The sequence below is a fragment of the Heteronotia binoei genome, chromosome 8 (assembly GCF_032191835.1).
Source record: "Heteronotia binoei isolate CCM8104 ecotype False Entrance Well chromosome 8, APGP_CSIRO_Hbin_v1, whole genome shotgun sequence".
Taxonomy (NCBI): domain Eukaryota; kingdom Metazoa; phylum Chordata; class Lepidosauria; order Squamata; family Gekkonidae; genus Heteronotia; species Heteronotia binoei.
The window spans coordinates 80,552,429-80,576,960 of NC_083230.1; the positions used below are offsets into that span (position 1 = coordinate 80,552,429).

Below are 24,532 nucleotides of genomic sequence, written 5' to 3' on the forward strand. Positions count from 1 at the left end.
GACAGGGGAAGGGTTGGCTGACTTTTTATCAGTATGCCCAGTAACGTATGCACAGAATGAGAATAGGCAACAGGTTGTTAACTGCACTGTGTTGCCCCACTCTGTTTTGAGTGAAATTCAAAAGGCTATCAGAGACATGGGCATAAGGGGAACCGATGTGCAAAGTCTTTTAGCAGGACTCTCTAATGGATACACTGTGATTCCTCAAGATTGGAAAAATATGGTGGGAATGATGTTAACTCCTGGACATTATGTGGTATGGGACAGTGAATATTGTAATTTGGCTAATGCTCAAGGGCATGGCTCCAATGGGGTTTATACTGCTAAACAACGATATGGATCTGGACAGTTCAGCACTATTGAAGCACAAGCTGTGCTCTCTGTTGCAACCCTTGCTATAATATCTAAATGTGCTTTATAGGCCTTTGCCAAAGTATCTACAGAAGGGAAACCAGCCCATAGTTTTGCAACCGTCTGTCAAAAGCCACAAAAGTCCTATTTAGACTTTATCAACTGTCTTCAGGCAACAATCAGAAGACAGGTTGATAATCCTGATGCAGCAGAACTGATGATGAAATTGGCCAAGGAAAATGCTAATTTGGATTCAAAAAGAGCCCCGTGATGCAGAGTGTTAAAGCTACAGTACTGCAGTCTTGAGCTTTGCTTACGGCCTGAGTTTGATCCCAGTGGAAGCTAGGTTCAGGTAGCTGCCTCAAGGTTACTCAGCCTTCCATCCTTCCTAGGTTGGTCAAATGAGTACCCAGTTTGCTGGGGGGGAAAGTGTAAAAGACACACTTTACTTTGCAACAGCGCTCAGTGCAGCAGGCTGAAGTTACTGCTGTAACAATGGCTTAATAGCTCTTATATGCATTCAATCTGATTTATCAACTTCCTGGTGCATGTATCACTCCCCAAATTGACCCTCAAATTTGATTGGCTATATTTTTAACCTTACAGTTTTTAATTTCTTGCTGTGCGTTACCCAATTTTTGTTTTGCTACTATTCGAAGCCATTCTAATCTCCCTGGTGTGATTGCTAAGGCAATGCACTTGCTGATAAGGTTTAAAAAGTGTTACCTCTCTATTTACTAATCCCTCTCTCAGTCATAGCTATTTTCACCAGAATGCCAAAGCATTTGTCAAACAGTTCTCATTACCTTTTGATCAGGACAATGGTCCATTCAGCCCAGCACGCTGTGTTATACAGTGACCAATATATGTATCAGTTTGGTGTAGTGGTTAAGTGTGTGGACTCTTATCTGGGAGAGCCAGGTTTGATTCCCCACTCCTCCACTTACAACTGCTGGAATGGCCTGCGAAGGTTGTCCTTGAAAGGGCAGCTGCTGTGAGAATCCTCTCAGCCCCACCCACCTCACAGGGTGTCTGTTGTGGGGGAGGGAGATAAAGGAGATTGTGAGCCGCTCTGAGACTCTTGAGTGGAGGGCAGAATATAAATCCAATGTCTTCTATGTATATACATACACACACACACATATATATACTGTGGCTAATAGTAACTGATGGACCTCTGCTCCATATTTTTATCCAGTCCCCTCTTGGGGCTGGCTATGCTTGTAGCCACCACCACCTCCTGTAGCAGTAAATTCCACATGTTAATCACCCTTTGGGTGAAGAAGTATTTCCTTTTATCTGTTTTAACCTGACTGCTAAGCAATTTCATTGAATGCCCACAAGTTTTTGTATTGTGAGAAAGGGAGAAAAGTACTTCTTTCTCCATCCTATGTATAATGTATGTAAACCATGTATAATGTACATAAACCTCTTATCATGTCACCCCACAGTCAATGTCTCTCCAAGTCAAAGAGCCCCAAGTGTTTTAACCTTTCTTCATAAGGAAAGTGTTCCCTAACAAGCTCTGGCAAATGGATGTTACCCATATAGTTTCCTTGAAACCCTGGTACTGTGTTCATGTTTGCATAGACACGAACTCTGGATATCTTTGGGCTACTGCTCACTGTGGTGAAGCCACAAAACATGTCATGGCTCACCTTATTTCTGCCTTTGCTGTAATGGGTCGTCTGCAACTGTTGAAAACTGATAACGCCTCAGCATATAGTTTTTCTCAATTTGTTGATTTTTGTATACAATGGAACATTCAAATCCAGCATAGCATTGCATATAATTCCACAGGTCAAGCTATTGTGGAACATGCTAATCAGATATTGGAAACCACTCTTCAAAAACAATTAAAAGGAGTGAAACTGAAGGTTCCTATCCAAATGCGGGTTCAGGAACAATGGACTTTGGTCTTATTAGGGAGGGACGGTGGCTCAGTGTTAGCGCATCTGCTTGGTAAGCAGAAGGTCCCAGGTTCAATCCCCGGCATCTCCAAAAAAGGGTCCAGGCAAAGAGGTGTGAAAAACCTCAGCTTGAGACCCTGGAGAGCCGCTGCCAGTCTGAGTAGACAATACTGACTTTGATGGACCAAGGGTCTGATTCAGTATAAGGCAGCTTCATATGTATGTTCATATATTAACTTGGCATGGTCCAGTTCCCCTTATTACCTGGGGGCGCAGGCATGCTGCTGTGTTCTCTCTTACAGGTCCTTTGTGGGTGCCGGCTAAGTGTGTTCGTCCTGCTCATGGCGTGGCATCAGGGTCTTCCAAATCTGATTCTCACTGTCAATCTCAGCCTCAAAAGGGAGATGGTGAAACCCACACACCCAGACAGCTCGTGATGTCACATGGGGGGATGTGAAGCGTCTAACTAATCAAGCTCAACAAATGTTGGAAGAGGCTGGGCGAGAGCCATCTCCAGAGGACTTGGTGGCTGTTGTATAGACTCAGAGGGCAGTTTTTAAAATAAAAACAAAAAAGAGATGAAGGAAAGGGCAACAGTCTGGCAAACCAACCTTGTTCCGATTTCATCTATAGACTTAGAAGGCAGGCTTAAGCCTTCCTGTACTTTGCCCTAGCAACAATGCTGAGGGCCTCAGAATATGCTGCCCTTTTCACCTCCTTCCTGGAATACACATTTGGGGTAACAAGCTAAGGTCGCCTCATTCTGCACGTTGTTAGTAAATGATTGTGTAAAGAATAATGTATATAAATAAAGCAATGCAGCCACTGACAGACAGCAGCAGAAACAGACTGGTGCGATGAACATCAACCCTGAGTCGTGTGACATTCCTACATTTCTAATTTTTTAAAATTATATCTTCTTGTTCTTTGAAACGGGTTTATTTCTACTGTCTGCCACCCAACCACTGAGCAGGACACACACCAACTCAGCTTCAATCATGTTTATTATCAAGTTCTCACAGTCTATTTATTGGGTCTAATCTGTTGATGAGCATGTTCAACATACATCAGATCCATAGTGGTTACCTAGACAACGTATATCTACACTATCTGCTTCACATTCTGTGTTGGTATTTTGCTTAGCAGAGCCCTGTTTATGCCAGTTTTCAGAAACATCTTCAAATTTTTCTTTTCAGTCCAAAAAGGAACTGAAGGCAGCTTTACAAAACAACCCCCCTCCTAAAAGCTCTTATTCTTCCTAATGTTTCCTCAATGTTATATCTTAATAAAAGAATAAATATTAACACAATTATTTATATCTCACTATTCTCGCCAGTGGTGGACTCAAAGCAGCTTACAACATCATTCTCCCATCTTTTTTTTTTTTTAACCCTCACAACAACCCTGGGAAGTGGTGTTAGGCTGAGAGAGAGTGACTGGCTCATGATCGCCCAGGGAGTATCATAAAGAGATGAGGTCTTGCAGAGAAACCACAGAAAGCAAATAGGGAATGCTCACATGTTTGAAACTGCTGACAGCTGCAGCCTTGCATCCATGTTCTTGTAGGTACGTCCCCCAGTCAAATCCTACAATAAGAGCTAAAAGAGGACAAAGGACTATCACAGTCATCTCCAATACTGAAGACTCAAGATTAAGCAACACAAACAGACTATTAGTACAGCTAAAAGACTCGCATTACAAAATTGGAAAGAGAAAAGCCCAGGGCTGTAACCAGGAATATTTTGGGGAGGGGTGAAAGGGGGGGGCAGTAATTTAATTAAGTGCCCGGTAGCTGTTGCTGGACCTGCTGCTGGCCCCAGGAGCAGGAGAACAGGTGGTGGACACCTCTGGTGCTAACCTCACCCTCTCAGATCTCCCTGCCCTCTCCTCGCTGCCACAAGCTTTTTTTTTCCTCCTGTGCTGCTTGCAGGAACACATGGGAGGGGGGAGCCTGAAGGGAGGAAGGCATGCCTGATCTCAATGGGTGTGCCTGCAAGCCCCCTAAACAGTCCACTGAGGTCCCTCAAGGGAGCCTTACCTTGATCGCTGCTTGTGCCATGTCCCTCTTTTTTCTGCAAAGGCAGGGTTGCCCAAGCAGGGGTGAGGGGAAGAGGTTCTCCTAAAGTGATGAGGGCAATAGATCCTCCCATCCGGAAGGAAGAAACATGTCCCCCTCAGTTCTGCTCCAGTCCAGAGTGCTCTGCTCAGGCACTTTGCAGGCTGGGTGCAAGACTGGCTGGTGCTGTGGAACAGCTCCAAGAAAGGGAAGGACTCCTTCTGACCTCCAGTTCCCCCATTTTGAAGTCAAAATTAGCAGGCTCACCCACCTCCTCACTCCCGCTAGCTTCAGGAGCAGAAGAGGTGGCAGCAACCTGTGGTACTAGGCTTGCCCTCTCCTCTCTTTGCTGCCTGAGCTCATCTGCCTCCTTGCTTCTGCCAGCCCTGGGAGCAGAAGAGGTGGCAGCAACCTCCAGTGCTCAGAAGGAAAGCCAAGCAGGCAAGGATTTCCCAGCCTTCCAACCCCACCCCCTCTGTTTGAGGCAGGCAGGACAGCAGCGTAAGTCGTAGCACCGCCCATCCCAGACTCCCTCCCTAGTCAAGAAGGTTCAGATTGGAGTGGCCAGTGGGGTGGGGAGGTGTTGGAAATTCGAAAAACAACAGAGGGACAACAGGCACATCCTTTATTGCAGCAGAATCTGGTTGGAATATGAGCAACTTTTCAACCTGCACAGAGCATTTCATTCCATTAAAAAGAGCAGGAGATAAGCTTCAGGAATACCAAAAAACAAAATAAGCGGTTTTGTCACTTGGAGAAGCTGTGTATGTAGCCACACTTTAAACCCAACACATAACATAACAGAGGTGATGTCAGAAGGAAAAAAACAAAAATCAGAAGCTGGGTGAAGGGCTCCCCCTACATTGGTACAATTCACAAATGTACCAACATTAACCAGTACAAAGGAAAACCAAGTTACCTACTTGATCAGATCTTGCAAACTAGTTTCAAGGCTTAATGAAAAGGTAAATCTGGCTAGCCTTAACCACAGTTATTATAGGTGTCAATTTAACTCTGGATAGAATTTGGATGATGGGGGTAATCTACATTGTGTCTGCATCTGCCCCTAGATGTCCAACATATAAAAATATGCTGAGTACAAGGTCAAAATTACTAAAATTGGCAGTTTCCCACAATTTCGTATATCTCCAAAATTATGCACACAATCTTATAGTAAATACAAGGGCCCAAAACTGGGGGCGGGGGAATTCCCAAGCATGTCATTTTCCTTATTAGGTATCTGAACCAGGAAGATGTGCAGAAACCATAACAGAGGAGAGACAGTCGAATCATACACCCTATAAACTAAAGCTTGCAATGAATTCCAGATTTAAATCATGAACAATCAGAAAAACTCTCATCAACCTTCCAGAAATCAAAGTTCTCACATCAAAGAACAACTCCAATTAGGACATCGCAGACTACTCTTCAAGAGCTTTTTTTTTTTTACCCAGACACAAGACAGAAGAGCACCATGAGATGTGCTATGTCCCAGACTCAATCTCTGATAATGTCTTAAGGTGGAGTAGTGTGTTCTTTCAGAATACAACCCTACAGATTCTGACGTGCATATGTACCTACAGAACTGAAGAGTGAGAAAAAAAAGGAAGGAAAGGTCCCCTGTGCAAGCACCAGTCGTTCCCGACTCTGGGGTGACGTTGCTTTCACAACGTTTTCAAGGCAGACTTTTTACGGGGTGGCTTGCCATTGCCTTCCCCAAGCAAGCTGGGTACTCATTTTACCGACCTCGGAAGGATGGAATGCTGAATCAACCTCAAGCCAGCTACCTGAAAACCCAGCTACTGCCGGGGATTGAACTCAGGTCGTGAGCAGAGCTTAGGACTGCAATACTGCAGCTTTAACACTCTACGCCATGGGGCTGTTAGGAAGAGTAAGAAGGGACCAAGAAATTACTTCTACCCCAGTATTTCTTAACCTGGGGTCCAAGGGTTCTGTGAGCCCTTTCAAAGAACAGAGGGAAAAGCCCCCATCAGGCTAATGTGAAAACAGAGTCCTGTCCTTTTCCTAGGAATGGAAGCAAAGACTCTCGCTCAGGGGATGTAATCAGTGCCTCCCTCTCTTGCAGGCCAATGCTTGTAAAGTCACCATATCTACAGGAGAGGATTCTCCCCCTGCTACCATCACTGGAGGATTCCTATTAGATTAATGTATCCGCCTGTGAGGCAAAGCACCATGGACCTGGTTTTTCCTTGCAAGTGTTGCTCATTAAGCACTTCTGCCTGAGCCTGGCACCTTATCAGTTCCAAGGCCAAAGCTGTTGGCATTCATGAGAACATATTCTTAGTGTTGGGAGAGGGAAGACCAAAAGTGGTAATGTAAGATTCTGGAGAATTCTCCTGGAGACATGTTAGGATTGGATGCCACTATCACCTGACTTGAGGGGACAGAAGTATAATTATAATATCCATCCAAGGGCTTAATAAGGTTTGTGTCACCTACAAAATTATCTGACAGTGTTAGATAGTTAAAGCTAGCTTTATTGTTTTGTATCCTGTGTGACTTTTGGCAATCTGTTGGCTATATTCATATTAACCTGTCTGTTCTTGCAATAAACTTTATAAATATTTTTAATATCAGTCTGGTTACTTGTGTGCTCTTGCCTGGGAACTCATGTTGACATCCTTGACACCCCCATAAGGAGGTGCTTCCAAATTCAGGCACTGGAAACTTTACCCATTACTTTCATGAACCCATCTTGCGTGAGAGAGAGAGAGAGAGAGAGTGCGCACTTTAAGCATTTAGGCATGTTTGAAAGTCATGACTAGAGATTCAAACCAGGAGACTGTCTTGGTTAATATTAAAACACACAGATGATTTCCTCCCAACCCCCAGCCTTTTTTATTTATTCTTAACAACCTGATAACGAATTCTAGAGAACTCAACAGCTTCCACACTACTGTGTGTTATTTTGGTTGGTCTTAAGAGGTATTATGTGGTTTTAGGATTTTGCTTTGGGTAAATGTGGCTACCAGCAACCTCTAGTCAGTATCACTTACGCATTCATTTCTGCCCCTCCCCCCAGCTGTTATTTAAACAAAAAATAACTTATGTGCAAAGCTGGAGCATGCCCTCTATTTTGCTGTTTGAAGTAAGTGACAATCCTCCGCCTGCTGTCCACACTTACCATCCTGGCCAGTTGGAGTTCCATCTGCAAGTTGACCTGTCCCCTGTGTATGAAGGAACGCTCCAATTTTAGCAGACCAGGCTGCCTTGTGCAAGACTTTTGCTTTCTTTGTAGGTGGTTTTCCCTGTGAAAACATTTTTTTAAATGCACATTGTTCAGAATACCAGCTCAGTAAGGAGTAAACAAGCCTTTCTACCTCTCATGGAAGGCTTAAGAAATTAATATTACAATCCTGAACAGAGTTGCACCCTTCTAAACTACAGAAATCAGTAGGCTTCCAAGGATTCAACCCTGTTCAGAATTGCACCACTGACTACCAAAACAAAAGGACACCATTCCAGAAAAGTAGTCCTCATTAATCTGCTTGCCACCAATGCTAGAAAACATATTGCAGCACAACCTTCACAAGGCTACAAGTTGCTTTGTCAGATGTATGTGATGGGATAGGCCGTTTATGAAAACTCACAGACTCACAACATAACAGCTTGCATGCTAGTTTTTAAGATGCCACAAGACTTTTTGCATTCCTATTAAGAAGGCAGGCATGTAATTCTGTTAAGTTTGTAAGATGAAACCTGCACATGTAATTCATGACTGACTTGCCTTGCCTTCATACCTGGGGGTGCAGAGTGAATAACGTAGTTTAACAGTTAACAACATGAAAAATGGAACCGTTCCTGAAAAGCTAGTAACTCTTACATTCATGTAGCAGAAAACTATAGGAATATTGGGGGGGAGGAAAGCATGTAGGTATTCCTTCACTTTCTACCCAAGAATCTCCTTTCTCCTGTAACCCATTCTTCTATTCTTAGATTACATCCATCATCAATATACTTCAACTTCAGGGTCTATTGTTTGTCACCATTGATATAAATTGTGCCTACTGAATGATGACACCCTTCTTTTCCAAATTTAAAGTCAACCACCACCTCTGGATCTACTCTTGAAACTTCTACTGTAGATACAAATCACTACTCAAAATTACTGTAGCTTACACAAGACCTGCTTTATTGTGTGGCCAGTAGGTCCCCTAATTACACCTCCTAGCAGGGACTAAACAAAATCTACTCCACACAAGCATGCATTGAAAAGGATGCAGGAAAAAATCTACCAGATTACTCCTGCCTACAAATACACAACAATGAATAAAGGATAAATATTCCATGTTGAATGAGCTGTAGTATGTTGATGCAGGTAGTTGTAAAATTATGAAATGAAGAGTCGTTCAACCTAATCCCTTTCTCTTGTACAAAAACAGCTCCTAAATGCCTCCACAATCGGATCTGTTTGATGCCGCCTTTTTCAAGACACCTATTGGGAGCTACCATCTTAAGACTTTGCTTACTGGAAGAACAGTTTTTCAGATGCTCTTGCCAAACATCTAGTTATGTTTACTGTTACAGAAAAAAGCATCTTCAAATAATGTCTTCATTTCTCTTTACTCCGACATTTAAGCAAGTGGTGGGCGTATTTCTCTCAGCATCCTTGGATTCTAGACTCCCATTTGAGTGTGAGTGCTCACCTGCAACCTAGCCAAGATGCTGGCCTTCTTGGAATTTGAAGAGTAGCTTCTGGAGCAGGAGACGCTGCAAAAACGTTTGGTCTTTGAGAAGAAAGCATCTTTTGTGCCCACAATGCCACACATCTCACAGATAGCTGAGGGATCATAAATATAACAAGTGGGAAGTGACAACTTTGTCAGCAGCAAGCTCAGAATTGCAATATTAAAAACACAGGAAAACAAAAGGCAACATTGAGCATTATCTGAAACAGGATACACTTCCTCAAAACAATGAAGAATTGCTTGCATCCTCTCTAAGACTAGCGTAAATCCCAACAGCGTAAAACAACTAGGAAATCAAGGCAAATGAGTGGTGGTGGTGGGGTAATCAAAAGGTTAAGTCCCTGCAGGCGGTCTGCTGTTGCTCTTACCATGGTACATGAACTTGCAAGTTAAAAAGAGAAGATAGCGGAAGCAGTACCCACAATGCACGTTAAGTTCCTGGAGTCTCACCCAAGGAAGTTAAGAGCATCAGTGAAACACAGTTATTGCACTGGTTATACAAAGTGTCAATCAAACCAGATAGAAAACTGATAACATTGCATCAGCTGAAAAGCACTGAGCCTAAGAAAAATGTGCATCTCTTAATACCGACAGTCAGGAGAGAATCCTCATATTGTATATACATATTACATGGAAGTTTCCAAAGAGCAGTTTTGTACAACAATGTTCCACGCATCTTATAATATCTGTAATCTGCTTACCATGTAGACTGTCTTTATTGATACTACTTTATTCCTTTATTGCAAAGCAGAATCAGATACATTTGTGAAAAATGCCATTTATTCCCAAATACAAGTGGTTATCCATCAGTTCAAGAAAGGCCTTTACCCAGTTTTCCAGCAATGAGGACTGCCCTATTTGTAATAAAGACACTGTATCCAATTTCACCTATATATCACAACTTTTGGAAGACCACCTTGGAGGTGGTAACAAGGTATGGGTGATGTGAATTTGGCCTGATATACACCCCTGGGTGTTTTGAGATCTCTTTGCTGGACTATGGGTATGATTTCAGAAGACACCGGTGCTAGTATAGCCTTGGCAATTATCTACCCTAAGTTCTTGGTCACAATGCAGACAAATCTCCTGGCCCTTAGTAATTCCATACTGGAAGACTGGAATACTAGCTAGGACTGTGTAGGTGATCCCTGATGAAATGCAAGTTATTTATCCAGCATTGCCACCAACTCTGGTTGGAAAACTATACATGTAGATGATTTCAAGTATGATTAACTGCATGAGTTTTAGTTAGAAATGGCTCCAATGCAATGACTTTGGTGGAAGTTTAAAACAGTAAAAATTTGGATTGCAATTCAGTACTAGAACAGTAACTGTATGACAACAAGTTACATACAATTCTGTTTAAAGCATCACATCAAAAATTTGATACAAATAGGGCTTTTAAAATTTTTCTTACTTCTTGCTTAAAATTACCCTTGTGGGGAAAAAGGATTTTACAGATTTGAAATGGATCAGGGAATCTGCTGGGAACAGACAAAAAGGTAATTAAGGATCCAGATTCTTTCACATTTGCTCATATAGGCGCTCTTCCATGTAATATTGTACAGCTGGGCAGTCTCACTTTTTTTCTCCCACAAAGTGAATCTCTAATTCAATGCTGACGTTTTATTTTTGGCTCATATCCTCCAAATGCATTAAATCCTATTAAGCAGCTCCTATTTCACCCAAGGCAGAGCAGGACTGTCTTGTGGTCTGTCAGCTACAAACTTGCTTCACTGCAGAAGGGAAACCTGTACCTGGCTCAGATCCATTATCATCTGGTAATCGTCCAGCAGATGTCTGGGTTTTTGTCAGGGATGCAGGCACTTCCCCAGCTTCTCGATCTGCTGTTTCATTCTCACTAGAATCTTCCAGGTAGGAGGTGCTGCCACTGTCCACACTGCTGCTGTACTGTCGAAAGCTATCATAACCCCCAAAGAGATCCAAGTCATCATCTTCCTCTTCATCCTCATCCATCTGTTCCAAGGGTGAAGCTTTGCGCTGGATAGGAAACTCCAACTAGCAATAGGACAGACCAGAGTTGAAACACCCACAGGCAGTAAAATAACATGACAGAATGGAAAAAGATACTCAGTTCAAATACTGATGGTGCCTCACACCTCCCAATATGTTTTCCTAAAACTTCAGGAGGTGTAACCAAATGTATAGGGAAAGGGAAGACAGAAGGTATAGTGGAATTCCAGGAAGTCTAGTTCCATACAGGACACACAGATTATGGGGAGAGACAAGATGGAGGAGGAAGAAAAGTGTATGGGTTAGAATGGTGGACTTTGAACAAGGGAGATCATGGGCTGGGCTTGGACAAGTCACACATACTCATTGTAGCCTTCCTCACAGAATTGCTGTAAGGATAAAACAATGCCTGAAATTCTCATTTTACCCCTACAGCAACTAGTGAAATACACAAAGACTGAGCACAAATGACTCGGGACATTCCATCAGCTCCTAGGGCAAGGTGAGATAAAAGGTAAGTGAGATGAAACTGCACCTCCCTTCACTATCGTTTATTCAATACTTTACAATTTTAATATTGAAAGTCATCATAATTACACTACCACTGCAGACTACAGTGACATACATTAAAATTAGAATAAGGATTAGGTTATAAACAGAAAATAAAATACGAAGGTGAAGGTAGTCCCCTGTACAAGCACCAGTCGTTTCCAACTCTGGGATGACATTGCTTTCACAGCAGACTTTTTATGGGGTGGTTTGCCATCACCTTCCCCAGTCATCTACACTTTCCCCCCAGCCAGCTGGGTACTCATTTTACCGACCTCAGAAGGATGGAAGGCTGAGTCAACCTCGAGCTGGCTACCTGAACCCAGCTTCTGCTGGTATCAAACTCAGGTCATGAGCAGAGCTTAGAACTGCAGTACTGCAGCTTTACCACTCTGTGCCATGGAGCTCTTAAAATATATATAAACATGATTAAAAACAAAACAATACATACAATCATTCTTAGATAGAATAATCCAAAATGTCATACAAGTATATTAAGCAGGTCTTCTTTGCAGAGAAAAGACTATACTAATACTCTGAAACAACTTGCCCTCCATTAATACTTTCCATATTGATCTGTCTGATTAAAAATGCTCCAAATTTGGAAGCCCTAACCATTGCAGAAAATTATTGGCAATATTTCATCACCAAATTTCAGTTCATTTAGATTACCATCCCAGTCTTAAAACTAGCTAATACTTCACACAAACTGAAAATATTTTTCTACAACAGGAATATCTAAACAGGCAGTTCATGGGCTGCTGCATGCTCATGCTATCCCTAAGAGACCTAGGAAAAGATTGTAGAAAGATCTGGTATGGTTTTTGTGTGTTTTTTAAAGGTTTTATTTTTATAGGATTTTTCTCTGTGCTCCTTAGCTGATGGCTTTATTTCTGGTGCTCTTCCTATTTCATGTTCTATTTCTAAGACAGGTAAAGCTTACTGATGATGGAGCGGAATAGCACAGGATAATGTTAATTACTAAGAAATAGCTCAGATCCCTGATTTAAAAGGCTGTCAAATCCCTGCCATAGATCCGTTATGGCTTGTCCACAGCGTAGTGTATTGCAGAGAAAAGTATTGTTTATTCAATTTCAGACCACCCTCCCCCACCGAGTAAACTCTTTGCCATGATAACGTTCAATGTTTCCAGTCTATTTTTACACAACTATCCTTTCCTAGGCTGGAACTGCTGGATGAATGGAAATGTTAAATTGAGGACAATTTTCCAAGGCTTCATACTATGTTCTGTTCACCAATAGCTGCAAAACAACAAAAATTGATCTTCTTGTAGATTGGATAGATCTTAATTGCCCTGGTATACTATTATTAAATTGTTTTGATTTGTAAAAGCACAGCTATCTTAACAGAACTTTAAACAGGCATATAGATAAACTGATATTTCTATTGGCACTTTTGAATATGAAATCAGAATAGCTGTTTAGGTTAATTAACACTGAGCATGCATACATATGATTACCATAGTTTTGTGCATTATCTTTTTATCCTGATCTTCCTCAAAGAAACTGCTTCATGGTTCTTCTGCTCCCATTTTACTACTCTAACAAATCTATCAGATAAGATATGCCAATCACTCTGTCCGTACTTAAGACAAACAAGAGAGCTTCATAGGTGAACCAGGATCTGAGCAAAAGTCTCTCAAGTTCTAATCAAAAACCCTAACTACTACACCATATTGGCACTACAGTTTAATGACCTTGCATACATGGTGCTTCAGCTCTCATACGAACCAAGTTATTTTACACAAGAAGCCACCTCTTACCTCAGTCCTAATAAAACCTTTCCACAAGAACCCTGCAGCTTACCAAATGATTCCTTTCTCTCATTCCCCCACAGTGCTCCACTGCATCTAGTACAGCCTGCCTTCTTTCACTACCGAACTACTCCCCTCTCTGCTTCGCAGTACAGCTTTTACTACCAACATTTCCTGAATCCTCATAAAACTATATATTCTGCATTCATTAACCCCCATTCTGTATTCCTTATTAAGCCCAATCTTCATTGCTTCATCTTCAAACTCTAAATTTACTCTTATAATACACCCATATTCTACAGCACACTACAAGCTCCATGGGAGATTCCTTGAGACAAGGGACTGTCTAGCGTCAATCATACGGAAATATTTAAATACCAGCAGTTTAGATTTTATCTCCATTTTACACAATAAGGTACTGAATACAAACAAGCACGACTGAACGTTCAACTTGTTAACTAGATTTTAGAAGCAGCCAGCACCTCTTCTGACAAGCTACGTTGTTTCCAGATGCTGAGCTCTCTTCCAAGCGCGCCTTTTTAGTTGTTAAGACGTTCACGTGTGTGCGAGATCCTCCACAAAGATAACACGTCAGAAAGCTTCAACTACACGGATACCTAATGAAGCGACTCGAGAGAGAGAGAAGAGGAAACCACTTTGTTCAACACCCCTTCCCGCTCCCGGCCTAAAAGAGACACAAAAGAAACACAATCCACTAGAACAAGGGAAAGCCCGAAGGAGTCACTTGCCCCAGAAAAGTGCAAAATATAAGAAAACTAACACAGTCAAGGGAAAACCCAGACAAGCAACCCTGTCAAGTCTGTAGCAGCAAAATAAAACAGGAAAGATTACAGTGAACAACTGTCAGTACTTAAGGCGCCACTATATTCGAAGCACAGAAGAGAAACAACTCATCCCACTCTCGTTGCTCAGCACATGGAAATCCCACGCCCGCCGGGCTTGTTACCTCGCCTTTTTCCCGCTCCATGGCTCTCTTCTGGCCACGCAGACCCCGACAGGCACCTTCAAGCTCGAGAGCCAGCCTAGCGCGTGCTCCCGCTTGGCTCCACAACGCACACGACGCCCGCGGTCAGGTTAGCTTCGCCGCCCTCCATCTGTCTGCGAAAGCTCATTCACCTCCGTGGCCAATAGGCAAAGAGAACAGAAGACGGCAGGAAGAACGGATAACGAGCTTTGGCCTTGCCCAAAGGAGCTTCGGGAGTTGTAGTCTTCTTGTTCTGTGGAGGGTGAACGGAGTCTGTGACAATCCATTTATTCCTCCTCTCCCCCCCCCCCCCCGTTTCTTTTCTGCTGTTGAAGGAAAGGGTACCTCCTCCCTGGCTATTGTCCGTCATCTTTGCACCAATTGAGTCCCCTCTCTGCCCGCCTTCCTGACCAAATCCATCAGTTTTAGCGTTTGTGTTACCTGGGAATTAAAAGCAGTGTCTGAGTAAACTGTGTCTGCGTAAACTGCGCATGGGCTTTTATTTCTGCATTTCGCTTCGAATCAGAGTAGTTATCTGCAAGGGCTACCGGCTCCCTCTGTTACTCTCGTACCTAACCAGTGTCTCTTTCTGCCCGGAAAGAAGGGGGAGAGAGGGAGCGCTGCGTATTGTGCTTCGCAGTTTAGCAAATAACGTGCAAACTGCCTCACTCCTCCGCTAGGGCCGAGTACCCCCCCCCCCCCGCTTTTGTATGAGGCTCACAAGGTTTGTTCGAGCTGATGCAAGTTTACTGGGAAGTAAGCCACCCGGAATGCAATAAGAGTGTGCATACAATACGAATACAAGTAGACTTTGGCCCCTTTTGCCACACCCATACCCTGTCTGGAAGTGAAGCGGAAAGAGTACGCAGAAATGACAACTTTTAGTTTAGTATTATTAATAAGAACTAAATGTCTCTGTACAATATAAAACTAAACAAAAACTTTGCTCGTACACTTTCAATCTAATGACTATAAAGGCACGATAAACCAAGAAAGAAGAAGAAGAAGAAGAAGAAGAAGAAGAAGAAGAAGAAGAAGAAGAAGAAGATGATATTGGATTTATATCCCGCCCTCCACTCCGAAGAGCCTCAGAGCGGCTCACAATCTCCTTTACCTTCCTCCCCCACAACAGACACCCTGTGAGGTGGGTGGGGCTGGAGAGGGCTCTCACAGCAGCTGCCCTTTCAAGGACAACCTCTGCCAGAGCTATGGCTGACCCAAGGCCATTCCAGCAGGTGCAAGTGGAGGAGTGGGGAATCAAACCCGGTTCTCCCAGATAAGAGTCCGCACACTTAACCACTACACCAAACCGGCTCTCCGGGGGAGAGATTATTAGCTTTTTGCTCAGTGGTAGAGGAATGCATAAGCAAAATGCTTCGTACAGGCTGGGGCTGGATAGGGGAGAATGTACCTCACTGCTCGGGAGGGATTGGTACAAGATACTAGTTAATACCATGATCATGAGCTACACATTGCAAAATTCAGGCTTAAACTGAAGAAAACTGGGAAAGCCATCAGGCCGTTCAGGTTTGACCTTGATCACATCCCTTATGAATATACAGTGGAGATGACGAATAGGTTTAAGGAACTAGAGTTGATAGAGTGCCGGAAGAACTGTGGACGGAGGTTCATGACATTGTACAGAAGGTAGCAATCAGTACCATCCCAAAGAAAAAGAAATGCAAGAAAGCAAAATGGCTGTCTGATGAGGCTTTACAAATAGCTGAGGAAAGAAGGAAAGCGAAAGGCAAAGGTGAAAAGGAAAAATTCACCCAACTGAATGCAGATATTCAGAGAACAACAAGGAGAGATAAGGAGCCTTCCTGAAGGAACAATGCAAAGCAATAGAGGAAAATAATAGAATGGGAAGGACAAGAGATCTTTTCAAGAAAATTGGAGAAATCAAGGGTACGTTTCATGCAAAGATGGCCATGATAAAGGACAAAAACAGTAGGGACCTAACACAAGCAGAAGAGATCAGGAAGAGGCAGCGAGAATACACAGAAGAATTATACAAGAAGGATCTCAATGTCCTTGACAACCATGATGGTGAAATCGCTGACCTTGAGCCAGACATCCTGGAGTGTGAAGTCAAATAGGCCTTAGCATTACTAACAACAAAGCGTGTGGAGATTATGGAATCCCAGTTGAACTATTCAAAGTCCTAAAAGATGATGCTGTGAAAGTGATGCACACATTGTATCAACAAATTTGTAAAACGCCAAAGTGGCCACAGGATTGGAAAAGGTCAGTTTATATTCCAATCCCAAATAAGGGTAATGCCAACAAATGTTCAAACCATCGCACCATTGCACTCATTTCACATGCCAGCAAGGTCATGTTAAAGATCCTAAAAGCTAGGCTTCAGCAGTATGTTGATCGAGAACTACCAGAAGCTCAAGCTGGGTTTTGGAGAGGTAGAGGAACTAGAGATCAAATTGCCAACATTCGCTGGATTATGGAGAAAGCACGGGAGTATCAGAAAAATGTCTATTTCTGTTTCATTGACTATGCTAAAGCCTTTGATTGTGTGGATCACAACAAACTGTGGCAAGTCCTTAAAGAGATGGGAGTACCTCACATGTCTCCTGAGAAACCTGAATAAGGGTCAAGAAGCAACTGTCAGAACGGGATATGGAACAACTGATTGGTTTAGAATAGGAAAAGGAGTTCAACAAGGATGTATATTCTCACCCTGCTTATTTCATTTATATGCAGAGTACATAATGCGAAATGCTGGCCTGGATGAAGCAGAAACCAGAATTAAGATTGCTGGGAAAAACATCAACAACCTCAGATATGCAGATGATACCACTCTAATGGCAGAAAGTGTGGAGGACCTAAAGAACCTCTTGTTGAGGGTGAAAGAGGAGAGCACAAAAGTAGGCTTGAAACACAACATCAAAAAAACTAATATCATGGCATCTGGCCCCATCACACCATGGCAAATAAAAGGGGAAAACATGGAAGTAGTGACAGACTTCACATTTCTGGGATCCAAGATCACTGCAGATGGTGACTGTAGCCATTCAATTAAAAGACGTTTGCTCCTTGGGAGGACAGCTAAGGTGAACCTGGGCAGTATAAGAAAAAGTAGAGATATCACCCTGCCAACAAAAGTCCGTATAGTCAAAGTGATGGTATTCTCAGTAGTAATGTATGGCTGTGAGAGCTGGACCATAAGGAAGGCCGAGCACGGAAGAACAGCTGCTTTTGAGCTGTGGTGCTGGAGAAGAATCTTGAGAATCCCTTGGACTGCAAGAAGTTCAAATCGGTCAGTCCTAAGGGAAATCAGCCCAGAGTGTTCCCTGGAAGGTCAGATGCTGAATCTGAAGCTCAAATACTTTGGCCACCAAATGAGAAGGGAGCACTCCCTGGAGAAGATCCTGATGCTGGGAAAGACTGAAGGCAAAAGAAGAAGGGGACAGCAAAAGATTAGATGGCTGGACAGCATTGTTGATGTAACAAACACGAATTTGAGCAGACTTCGGAGGATGGTGGAAGACAGGAGGGCCTGGCGTGACTTGTCCATGGAGTCACAAAGAGTCAGACTCAAATGTGCGACTGAACAACAACAACAACTAGTTACTAAAGCAAATGGGAGTGGGAATGGATATTTTTTAAAAGTAGCACAGAAATAGCAGAGTCTAGTAGAGGAAACAAAAGGGAAATTACATAAGCCTAGGCGAGCTTATCTAAGAGAAAATAGGAGATATATAGTGATGTTTACAGTGAAGAGTGTGAAGAAGAATTAATACAAATGGTTTTAGAGGGAGTAGAAGAGAAAAGATTACACTAATCAAGTCTAGATAAAATCAGTTGATGAAAATTAATTTGTGGCATCTTTAGGGATAAAACAAAGTAGTTTAGAAATAGTAATAAGGCTGACAGTTTTGAAAAGGCCTGGGTTTGAATCCTAGAAAGACAAAGCAGCATTAAGCAGTTTCATCACCTCTTATGTCTGGACTTGTTTTCTTATACCTTGCTGAATAGTAACTGATCCGGGGGGGGGGGGGGGGGCATGCTTGGACTTGTTCTCCAAAGTCTAGTGGGAGCTTGGAGTTGATTGGACGGGCTGTTACAGGCAGCCATTAGGGTATCTGGGGTCAATTTAAAACTTCCAGTAGTTTGGAGAGTGGGTGGAGTTTTAGTGTATATAACCAGGCTGAGACCTGTGTGTTCCAAGTTAGTTTTGCTGGAATCACAATAAAACGAGCTAGTAGTCACTATGCTTGGGGTCCTCATCCTTACCATCAAACACAGTATTCTACACCACCATTCAAAGTGTTTTGATACTCTAAGCAAGGTACACACATTCCCCCTCTTCTGCAGAATTATTGGCCAAGTCCACTCTGAGCTGCCATGGGGACCTGCCACTGCAGCTTAGATCCCACTGATGGCACAGTGGGCATTCCTATCACCTGCAGAACATCACATTTAAAGGGACTGCAAATCTTTTAAATGCCTTCCCTCCATTTGGAATAATGAAGGCTAGGGGCACCTTCTTTGAGGGCTCATAGAATTGGACCTCCTGGTCTAATCTTTTTGAAACTTGGAGGGTGTTTTGAGGAGAGGCACCGGATGTTATGCTGAAAGTTTGGTGCTTTTACCTCAAAAAACAGCCTTCCCAGAGTCCCCACATACCCACTGATCAATTCTCTATTATTTGTTGTTGTTGTTGTTCAGTCACACTGTCGAGTCTGACTCTTTGTGACCCCATGGACAAAGTCACACCATCCTCTGAAGTCTGCTCAAATTTGTGTTACATCAATAAAGCTGTCCAGCTATCTCATCTTTTGCCATTCCCTTCTTCTTTTGCCTTCTGTCTTTCCCAGGATCTTTTCCAGTGAGTGCTCCCTTCTCATTTGGTGGCCAAAGTATTTGAGCTTCAGATTCAGCATCTGACCATCCAAGGAACACTCTGGGCTGATTTCCCTTAGGACCGACTGATTTGATCTTGCAGTCCAAGGGACTCTCAAGATTCTTCTCCAGCACCACAGCTCAAAAGCAGCTGTTCTTCGGTGCTTGGCCTTCCTTATGGTCCAGCTCTCATAGCCATACATTACTACTGGGAATACCATCGCTTTGACTATACGGACTTTTGTTGGCAGGGTGATATCTCTACTTTTTCTTATACTGCCCAGGTTCACCTTAGCTGTCCTCCCAAGGAGCAAACGTCTTTTAATTGAATGGCTACAGTCACCATCAGCAGTGATCTTGGATCCCAGAAATGTGAAGTCTGTCACTACTTCCATGTCTTCCCCTTCTATTTGCCATGGTGTGCCATAATCTTAGTTTTTTTGATGCCATAATCTTAGTTTTTTTGATGTTGAGTTTCAAGCCCACTTTTGTGCTCTCCTCTTTCACCCTCAACAAGAGGTTCTCCTCACTTTCTGCCATTAGAGTGGTATCATCTGCATATCTGAGGTTGTTGATGTTTTTCCCAGCAATCTTAATTCTGGCTTCTGCTTCATCCAGGCCAGCATTTCCCATTATGTACTCTGCATATAAATGAAATAAGCAGGGTGAGAATATACATCCTTGTTGAACTCCTTTTCCTATTCTAAACCAATCAGTTGTTCCATATCCTGTTCTGACAGTTGCTTCTTGACTCCAAACGGAAGACTTATACAGATTTCCTTTATACAGGTTTCTCTATTATACCCTATGGGAATTGGTCTCCATAGGAAATAATGGAGTGTGAAGCAGGCATCCCCCCCCCCCACTTTCTGATGACACTGAAGTGAGGAGAGGGCCTCCAAACCGGGGGATCCCCTTTCCCCCACCTGGGGATTGGCAGCCCTATGGACTACTCTGGGAGTACTCTAACCCAGGAACCCACAGCCAAAAGGGGGTATTACACTGGAGAGTCATTGCCAATCTAAGTAGACCCTGAAGGTGGGGTGGGGAGAAGGTTGCAATGCCCAGCCATTTCATGTTTTCCTAAGCTCAGAGCATTTAATATTTTAATTTCTGCTGTGATCCTTGTGCTTTTCCTTGATGTTTTATTTTTAAAATTGCATTGCCGAATTCCACTATTCCCCCACTTTCCACTTTAAACAGAATATTGCAAGAGTTTTAAGCCTCTTTGTATGTTAAAGGAAAACCCCCTCTTTAATTGTCTTTGTCTGTATCCCTTGTAAAGTTTACATCTCCAGTACTTGACATTACATTTAGGGCACACATGGCCTGGCCCTAGGGTTGCCAATCCCCAGGTGGGGGCAGGGGATCCCCTGGTTTGGAGGCCCTCCCCCCGGTTCTGGGTCATCAGAAAGCAGGAGGAGGGGAGGGAAATGTCTGCTGGGAACTCTCTTCTTCTCTATGGAGTATCTATTCCCATAGGAAATAATGGAGAATTGATCTCCGGGTATCTGGGGCTCGGAGGGAGGGGCTGTTTTTTGAGGTAGAGGCAGCGAAATTTTTTAGCATAGCATCTAGTGCCTCTCCCCAAAATACCCCCCAAGTTCCAAAAAGATTGGACCAATTCTGTCCAATTCTGTGAGCCCCAAAAGAAGGTGCCCCTATCCTTCATTATTTCCTATGGAAGGAAGGCATTAAAAAAGGTGTGCGGTCCCTTTAAATATGATAGCCAGAACTCCCTTTGGAGTTCAATTATGCTTGTCACACTGTTGCTCCTGGCTCCACCCCCAATGTCTCCTGGCTCCACCTCCAATTACTCCTGGCTTCACACCCAAAGTCCCCAGATATTTCTTGAATTGGATTTGGCAACCCTACCTGGCCCCACAGTCCTATTTATGTCAGATCCAGCCCTTGTAACAAATTAGTTTGACACCTCAGGTCTAGACCATATGCACAGCATACCTTCACTGAGCCCTTTGTTTTAGGTTGGTAGCTCTCAAACATTAGCAGCTCAAGTACCAACCTTCTAAGTTTACAATTGCTGCAGAATCTTGAATCCTTCCATTTCACTGGTACACACCAGATACAAGGCAGCCCCTTTTCAAAGTCTGTGTGAAAAGATGTATATCCTCCCAAGGAAGCTTAAATTTGTTTACCAACCTGCAGAAAAATGTCCTGTCTCTTTAATAGAGGCATAATGTGTGGAAGTGGGCTGCTAGTACTTTTCATGGCATGGAGCTCAATAACATCTGATTAATATCTCTATTAAAGGGACAAGGCATTATTTCTTCAACCAGTAGGTAATCCTAACTTCGCAACTTATTTGGAAGGTGTTTTCAGACATTTCTACAGCAATATAAAACTCTCCCACAAAACCTGATCTTCTAGTATTAGTTTGAAAATTGCTGTTGGTTATTATTGTCTATGGACACATAATTGCATCTCTTTCTATTTGCAATTTAGAGGGTTTTAGCAATTGAAAAACCATTTAATTTGCTGCCTGAAGTAACTACAGTGATCACATTAGGATGATACCTCCATGGTGCAACTTAACCAACTCTTTCAGGTTTCTAAGTAGTGTTCTGAAGTGATCTGGAATTTAGATGGGTGACAGCTCCCACCCATGGTTATCAATGCTGGGGTGTGGTCTGGATATCTCCAAGAATTACAACTGATCTCCAGATGGCAGAGATCAGTTCCTCTAGGGTTGGCAACCCTATGAAGTCCCTCAAAGATCAGGAAACCAATTCCATCCACTTCCCCTCCAAAGGCGGGAAATCCTTGTCACTGCTCCTATAAAACTAGGGCTCAAGTTATCCGCAGATATAAGAAGGGTTTGTCCTCCATCCTAAGAACATAAGAGAAGCCATGTTGGATCAGGCCAATGGCCCATCCAGTCCAACACTCTGTATCACACAGTGGTATGTATGTATATATATATATATATTGTATACACACACACACTGTGGCTAATAGCCACCGATGGACCTCTGCTCCATATTTTTATCCAATCCCCTCTTGAAGCTGGCTATGCTTGTAGCCGCCACCACCTCCTGTGGCAGTGAATTCCACATGTTAATCACCCTTTGGGTGAAGAAGTACTTCCTTTATCCGTTTTAACCTGTCTGCTCAGCAATTTCATTGAATGCCCATGAGTTCTTGTGAGCCGCCCTGAGCCCGCCTTTTGGTGGGGGAGGGCGGGATATAAAAATAAAATTTATTTATTTATTTATTATTTATTTATTTATTGTGAGAAAGGGAGAAAAGTACTTCTTTCTCTACTTTCTCCATCCCATGCATAATCTTGTAAACTTCTATCATGTCACCTCGCAGTCAACGTTTCTCCAAGCTAAAGAGCCCCAAGCGTTTTTAACCTTTCTTCATAGGGAAAATGTTCCAAACCTTTAATCATTCTAGTTGCCCTTTTCTGCACTTTTTCCAATGCTATAATATCCCTTTTGAGGTGCAGTGACCAGAATTGTACACAGTACTCCAAATGAGACTGCACCATCAATTTATACAGGGACATTATGATACTGGCTGATTTGTTTTCAATTCCCTTCCTAATAATTCCCAGCATGGCGTTGGCCTTTTTTATTGCAATCGCACATTATCTTGACATTTTCAGTGAGTTATCTACCACGACCCCAAGATCTCTCTCTTGGTCAGTCTCTGCCAGTTCACAACCCATCAACTTGTATTTGTAGCTGGGATTCTTGGCCCCAATGTGCATTACTTTGCACTTGGCCACATTGAACCTCATCTGCCACGTTGACGCCCACTCACCCAGCCTCAACAGATCCCTTTGGAGTGCCTCACAATCCTCTCTGGTTCTCACTACCCTGATAGGTGACAACTCACCAATTATGCAGTTATTTTCAGAGATCCCAGAGTCCCCAGGCCCCTGTTTGATAAATTCTGTTTTATTTTCTACTTAGACTACAGACATTATTGACGTAAGAATAATTTAACACTTATTAGGGGGAAAAAACCAGTGTTATTTGGTAGATAACTTCTCTCTTGAGGAGGGCCTGTCAAGTATCTGCCGGCCATACAGCTGTTCAAAGCACAGAACTTATGTCAGAGATGCCAACTCTCCTCTTAGGTAAGTTATGGTTTACTTGCCTGCTGTTGTATAGGATATACACTTGCCCCTATTTCAGGTTTGAGGAAGGCTTCTAAAGTCACAGCTTTGAAAAGCTGTTTCATGTTGCCAAAAGCAGTATTGTGCTGCTGTCTTTGCATTTTCTATACACATTCTTTTCTTACAGCTTACCATAGTTTTGATCAAGCCAGTTTAAAAGGTTATTGTAGTGCTTTAAGTTAGGATGTCCAACTGTTGAACATGCTTATTGGATAATATGCTATGATATAACAGTACTAATTCTTTCACACCCAAGCTGTTTTAGTGTACATGGTTACTTGGAAATAAATAGTTGAATTTTAATTTGGCGAGAACAAAATTTTTGGTGTTTTTAAATGTCAGAGCATAAGCAAACCCATACAAGGGCTACCTCTCTGGAAAAAATGCAGGAACAATTAGAGGCAATGGAGGCTAGAATGATGAAAGGTATGAAAGACATGATAACTGCCTCTAAGAAAAAAAATATAGAAGAGATTAAAAAGGATATTGAGGATCTCAGAAATGAGACTGAGGAAACATCTAAGAAAGTGCAGGAGGTAGAAGGGAGAATGAAAGTACATGATTCCACCTTGTTGAAAATACAGGAAAAAGTGACAATCCATGACTGCAAATTGATGGAAACTCAGATACTTCTGAGAGGAGTGCCTGAAAAGGAAGAGAGTGATTTGAAAGAATATATAATAAAAATAATTGCAGAATTTTGGGAGGAAGATCTTGAAGAGTCTAAAAATATGTATGACTATTTGTATAGAGTGAACTAATTCTATGCAAAAAAAAAAATCTACCAAGAGATGTGGTCATAAGATATATGACAAAAGAAATGGTGGGAAAGATTATGAACAAAATTTTTGAAAAGACATTGATTGTGGCAGGTAATAGAGTAAGAATAATGAAGGAATTACCAAGGCAAGTGATAAATGACAGAAGAACATACAAAAAAAACTCACAGAGAAATTACAGGACAATGAAATGAGGTATAGATGGATAATACCTAAAGGTTTGAGCTTTGAACTTCAGGGAAAAAGAACCACAATTACAAATGAACAGGAACTGCGTAGATTTTATGAAGAACATAACGAATTTGCATCATGATGGATTACAAATTATTATCCTGGAATGTAAATGGACTAAATTCACCACAAAAAAGAAGGGCAAGATTTCATCGGATTAAAAAGCAAAATTGTAATATAGTTTGTCTACAAGAAGTACATATAAAACAG

At 42.5% G+C, this 24,532-nt stretch overlaps 1 protein-coding gene across 3 annotated transcripts in view; it reads right to left on the reverse strand.

Moving 5' to 3' along the window:
* The window catches only part of L3MBTL2 (L3MBTL histone methyl-lysine binding protein 2), a 51,566-nt gene extending 37,120 nt beyond the window's left edge, over positions 1–14,446 (reverse strand). Inside the window, exons 1-5 of one of the 3 annotated variants that reach the window (XM_060245372.1) lie at positions 14,291–14,446; positions 10,784–11,045; positions 8,985–9,118; positions 7,463–7,586; positions 3,780–3,859 (exon numbers count right to left, since the gene is read on the reverse strand). In XM_060245372.1, the coding sequence (XP_060101355.1) occupies positions 3,780–3,859; positions 7,463–7,586; positions 8,985–9,118; positions 10,784–11,045; positions 14,291–14,311 (621 nt within the window). In that variant the 5' untranslated portion in view covers positions 14,312–14,446. Of the gene's footprint in view, positions 1–3,779; positions 3,860–7,462; positions 7,587–8,984; positions 9,119–10,783; positions 11,046–14,290 lie in introns of those variants that run through there. The other 2 variants (XM_060245373.1, XM_060245374.1) reach the window with 2 other exon arrangements.
* Between the last annotated feature and the right edge of the window lie 10,086 nt (positions 14,447–24,532).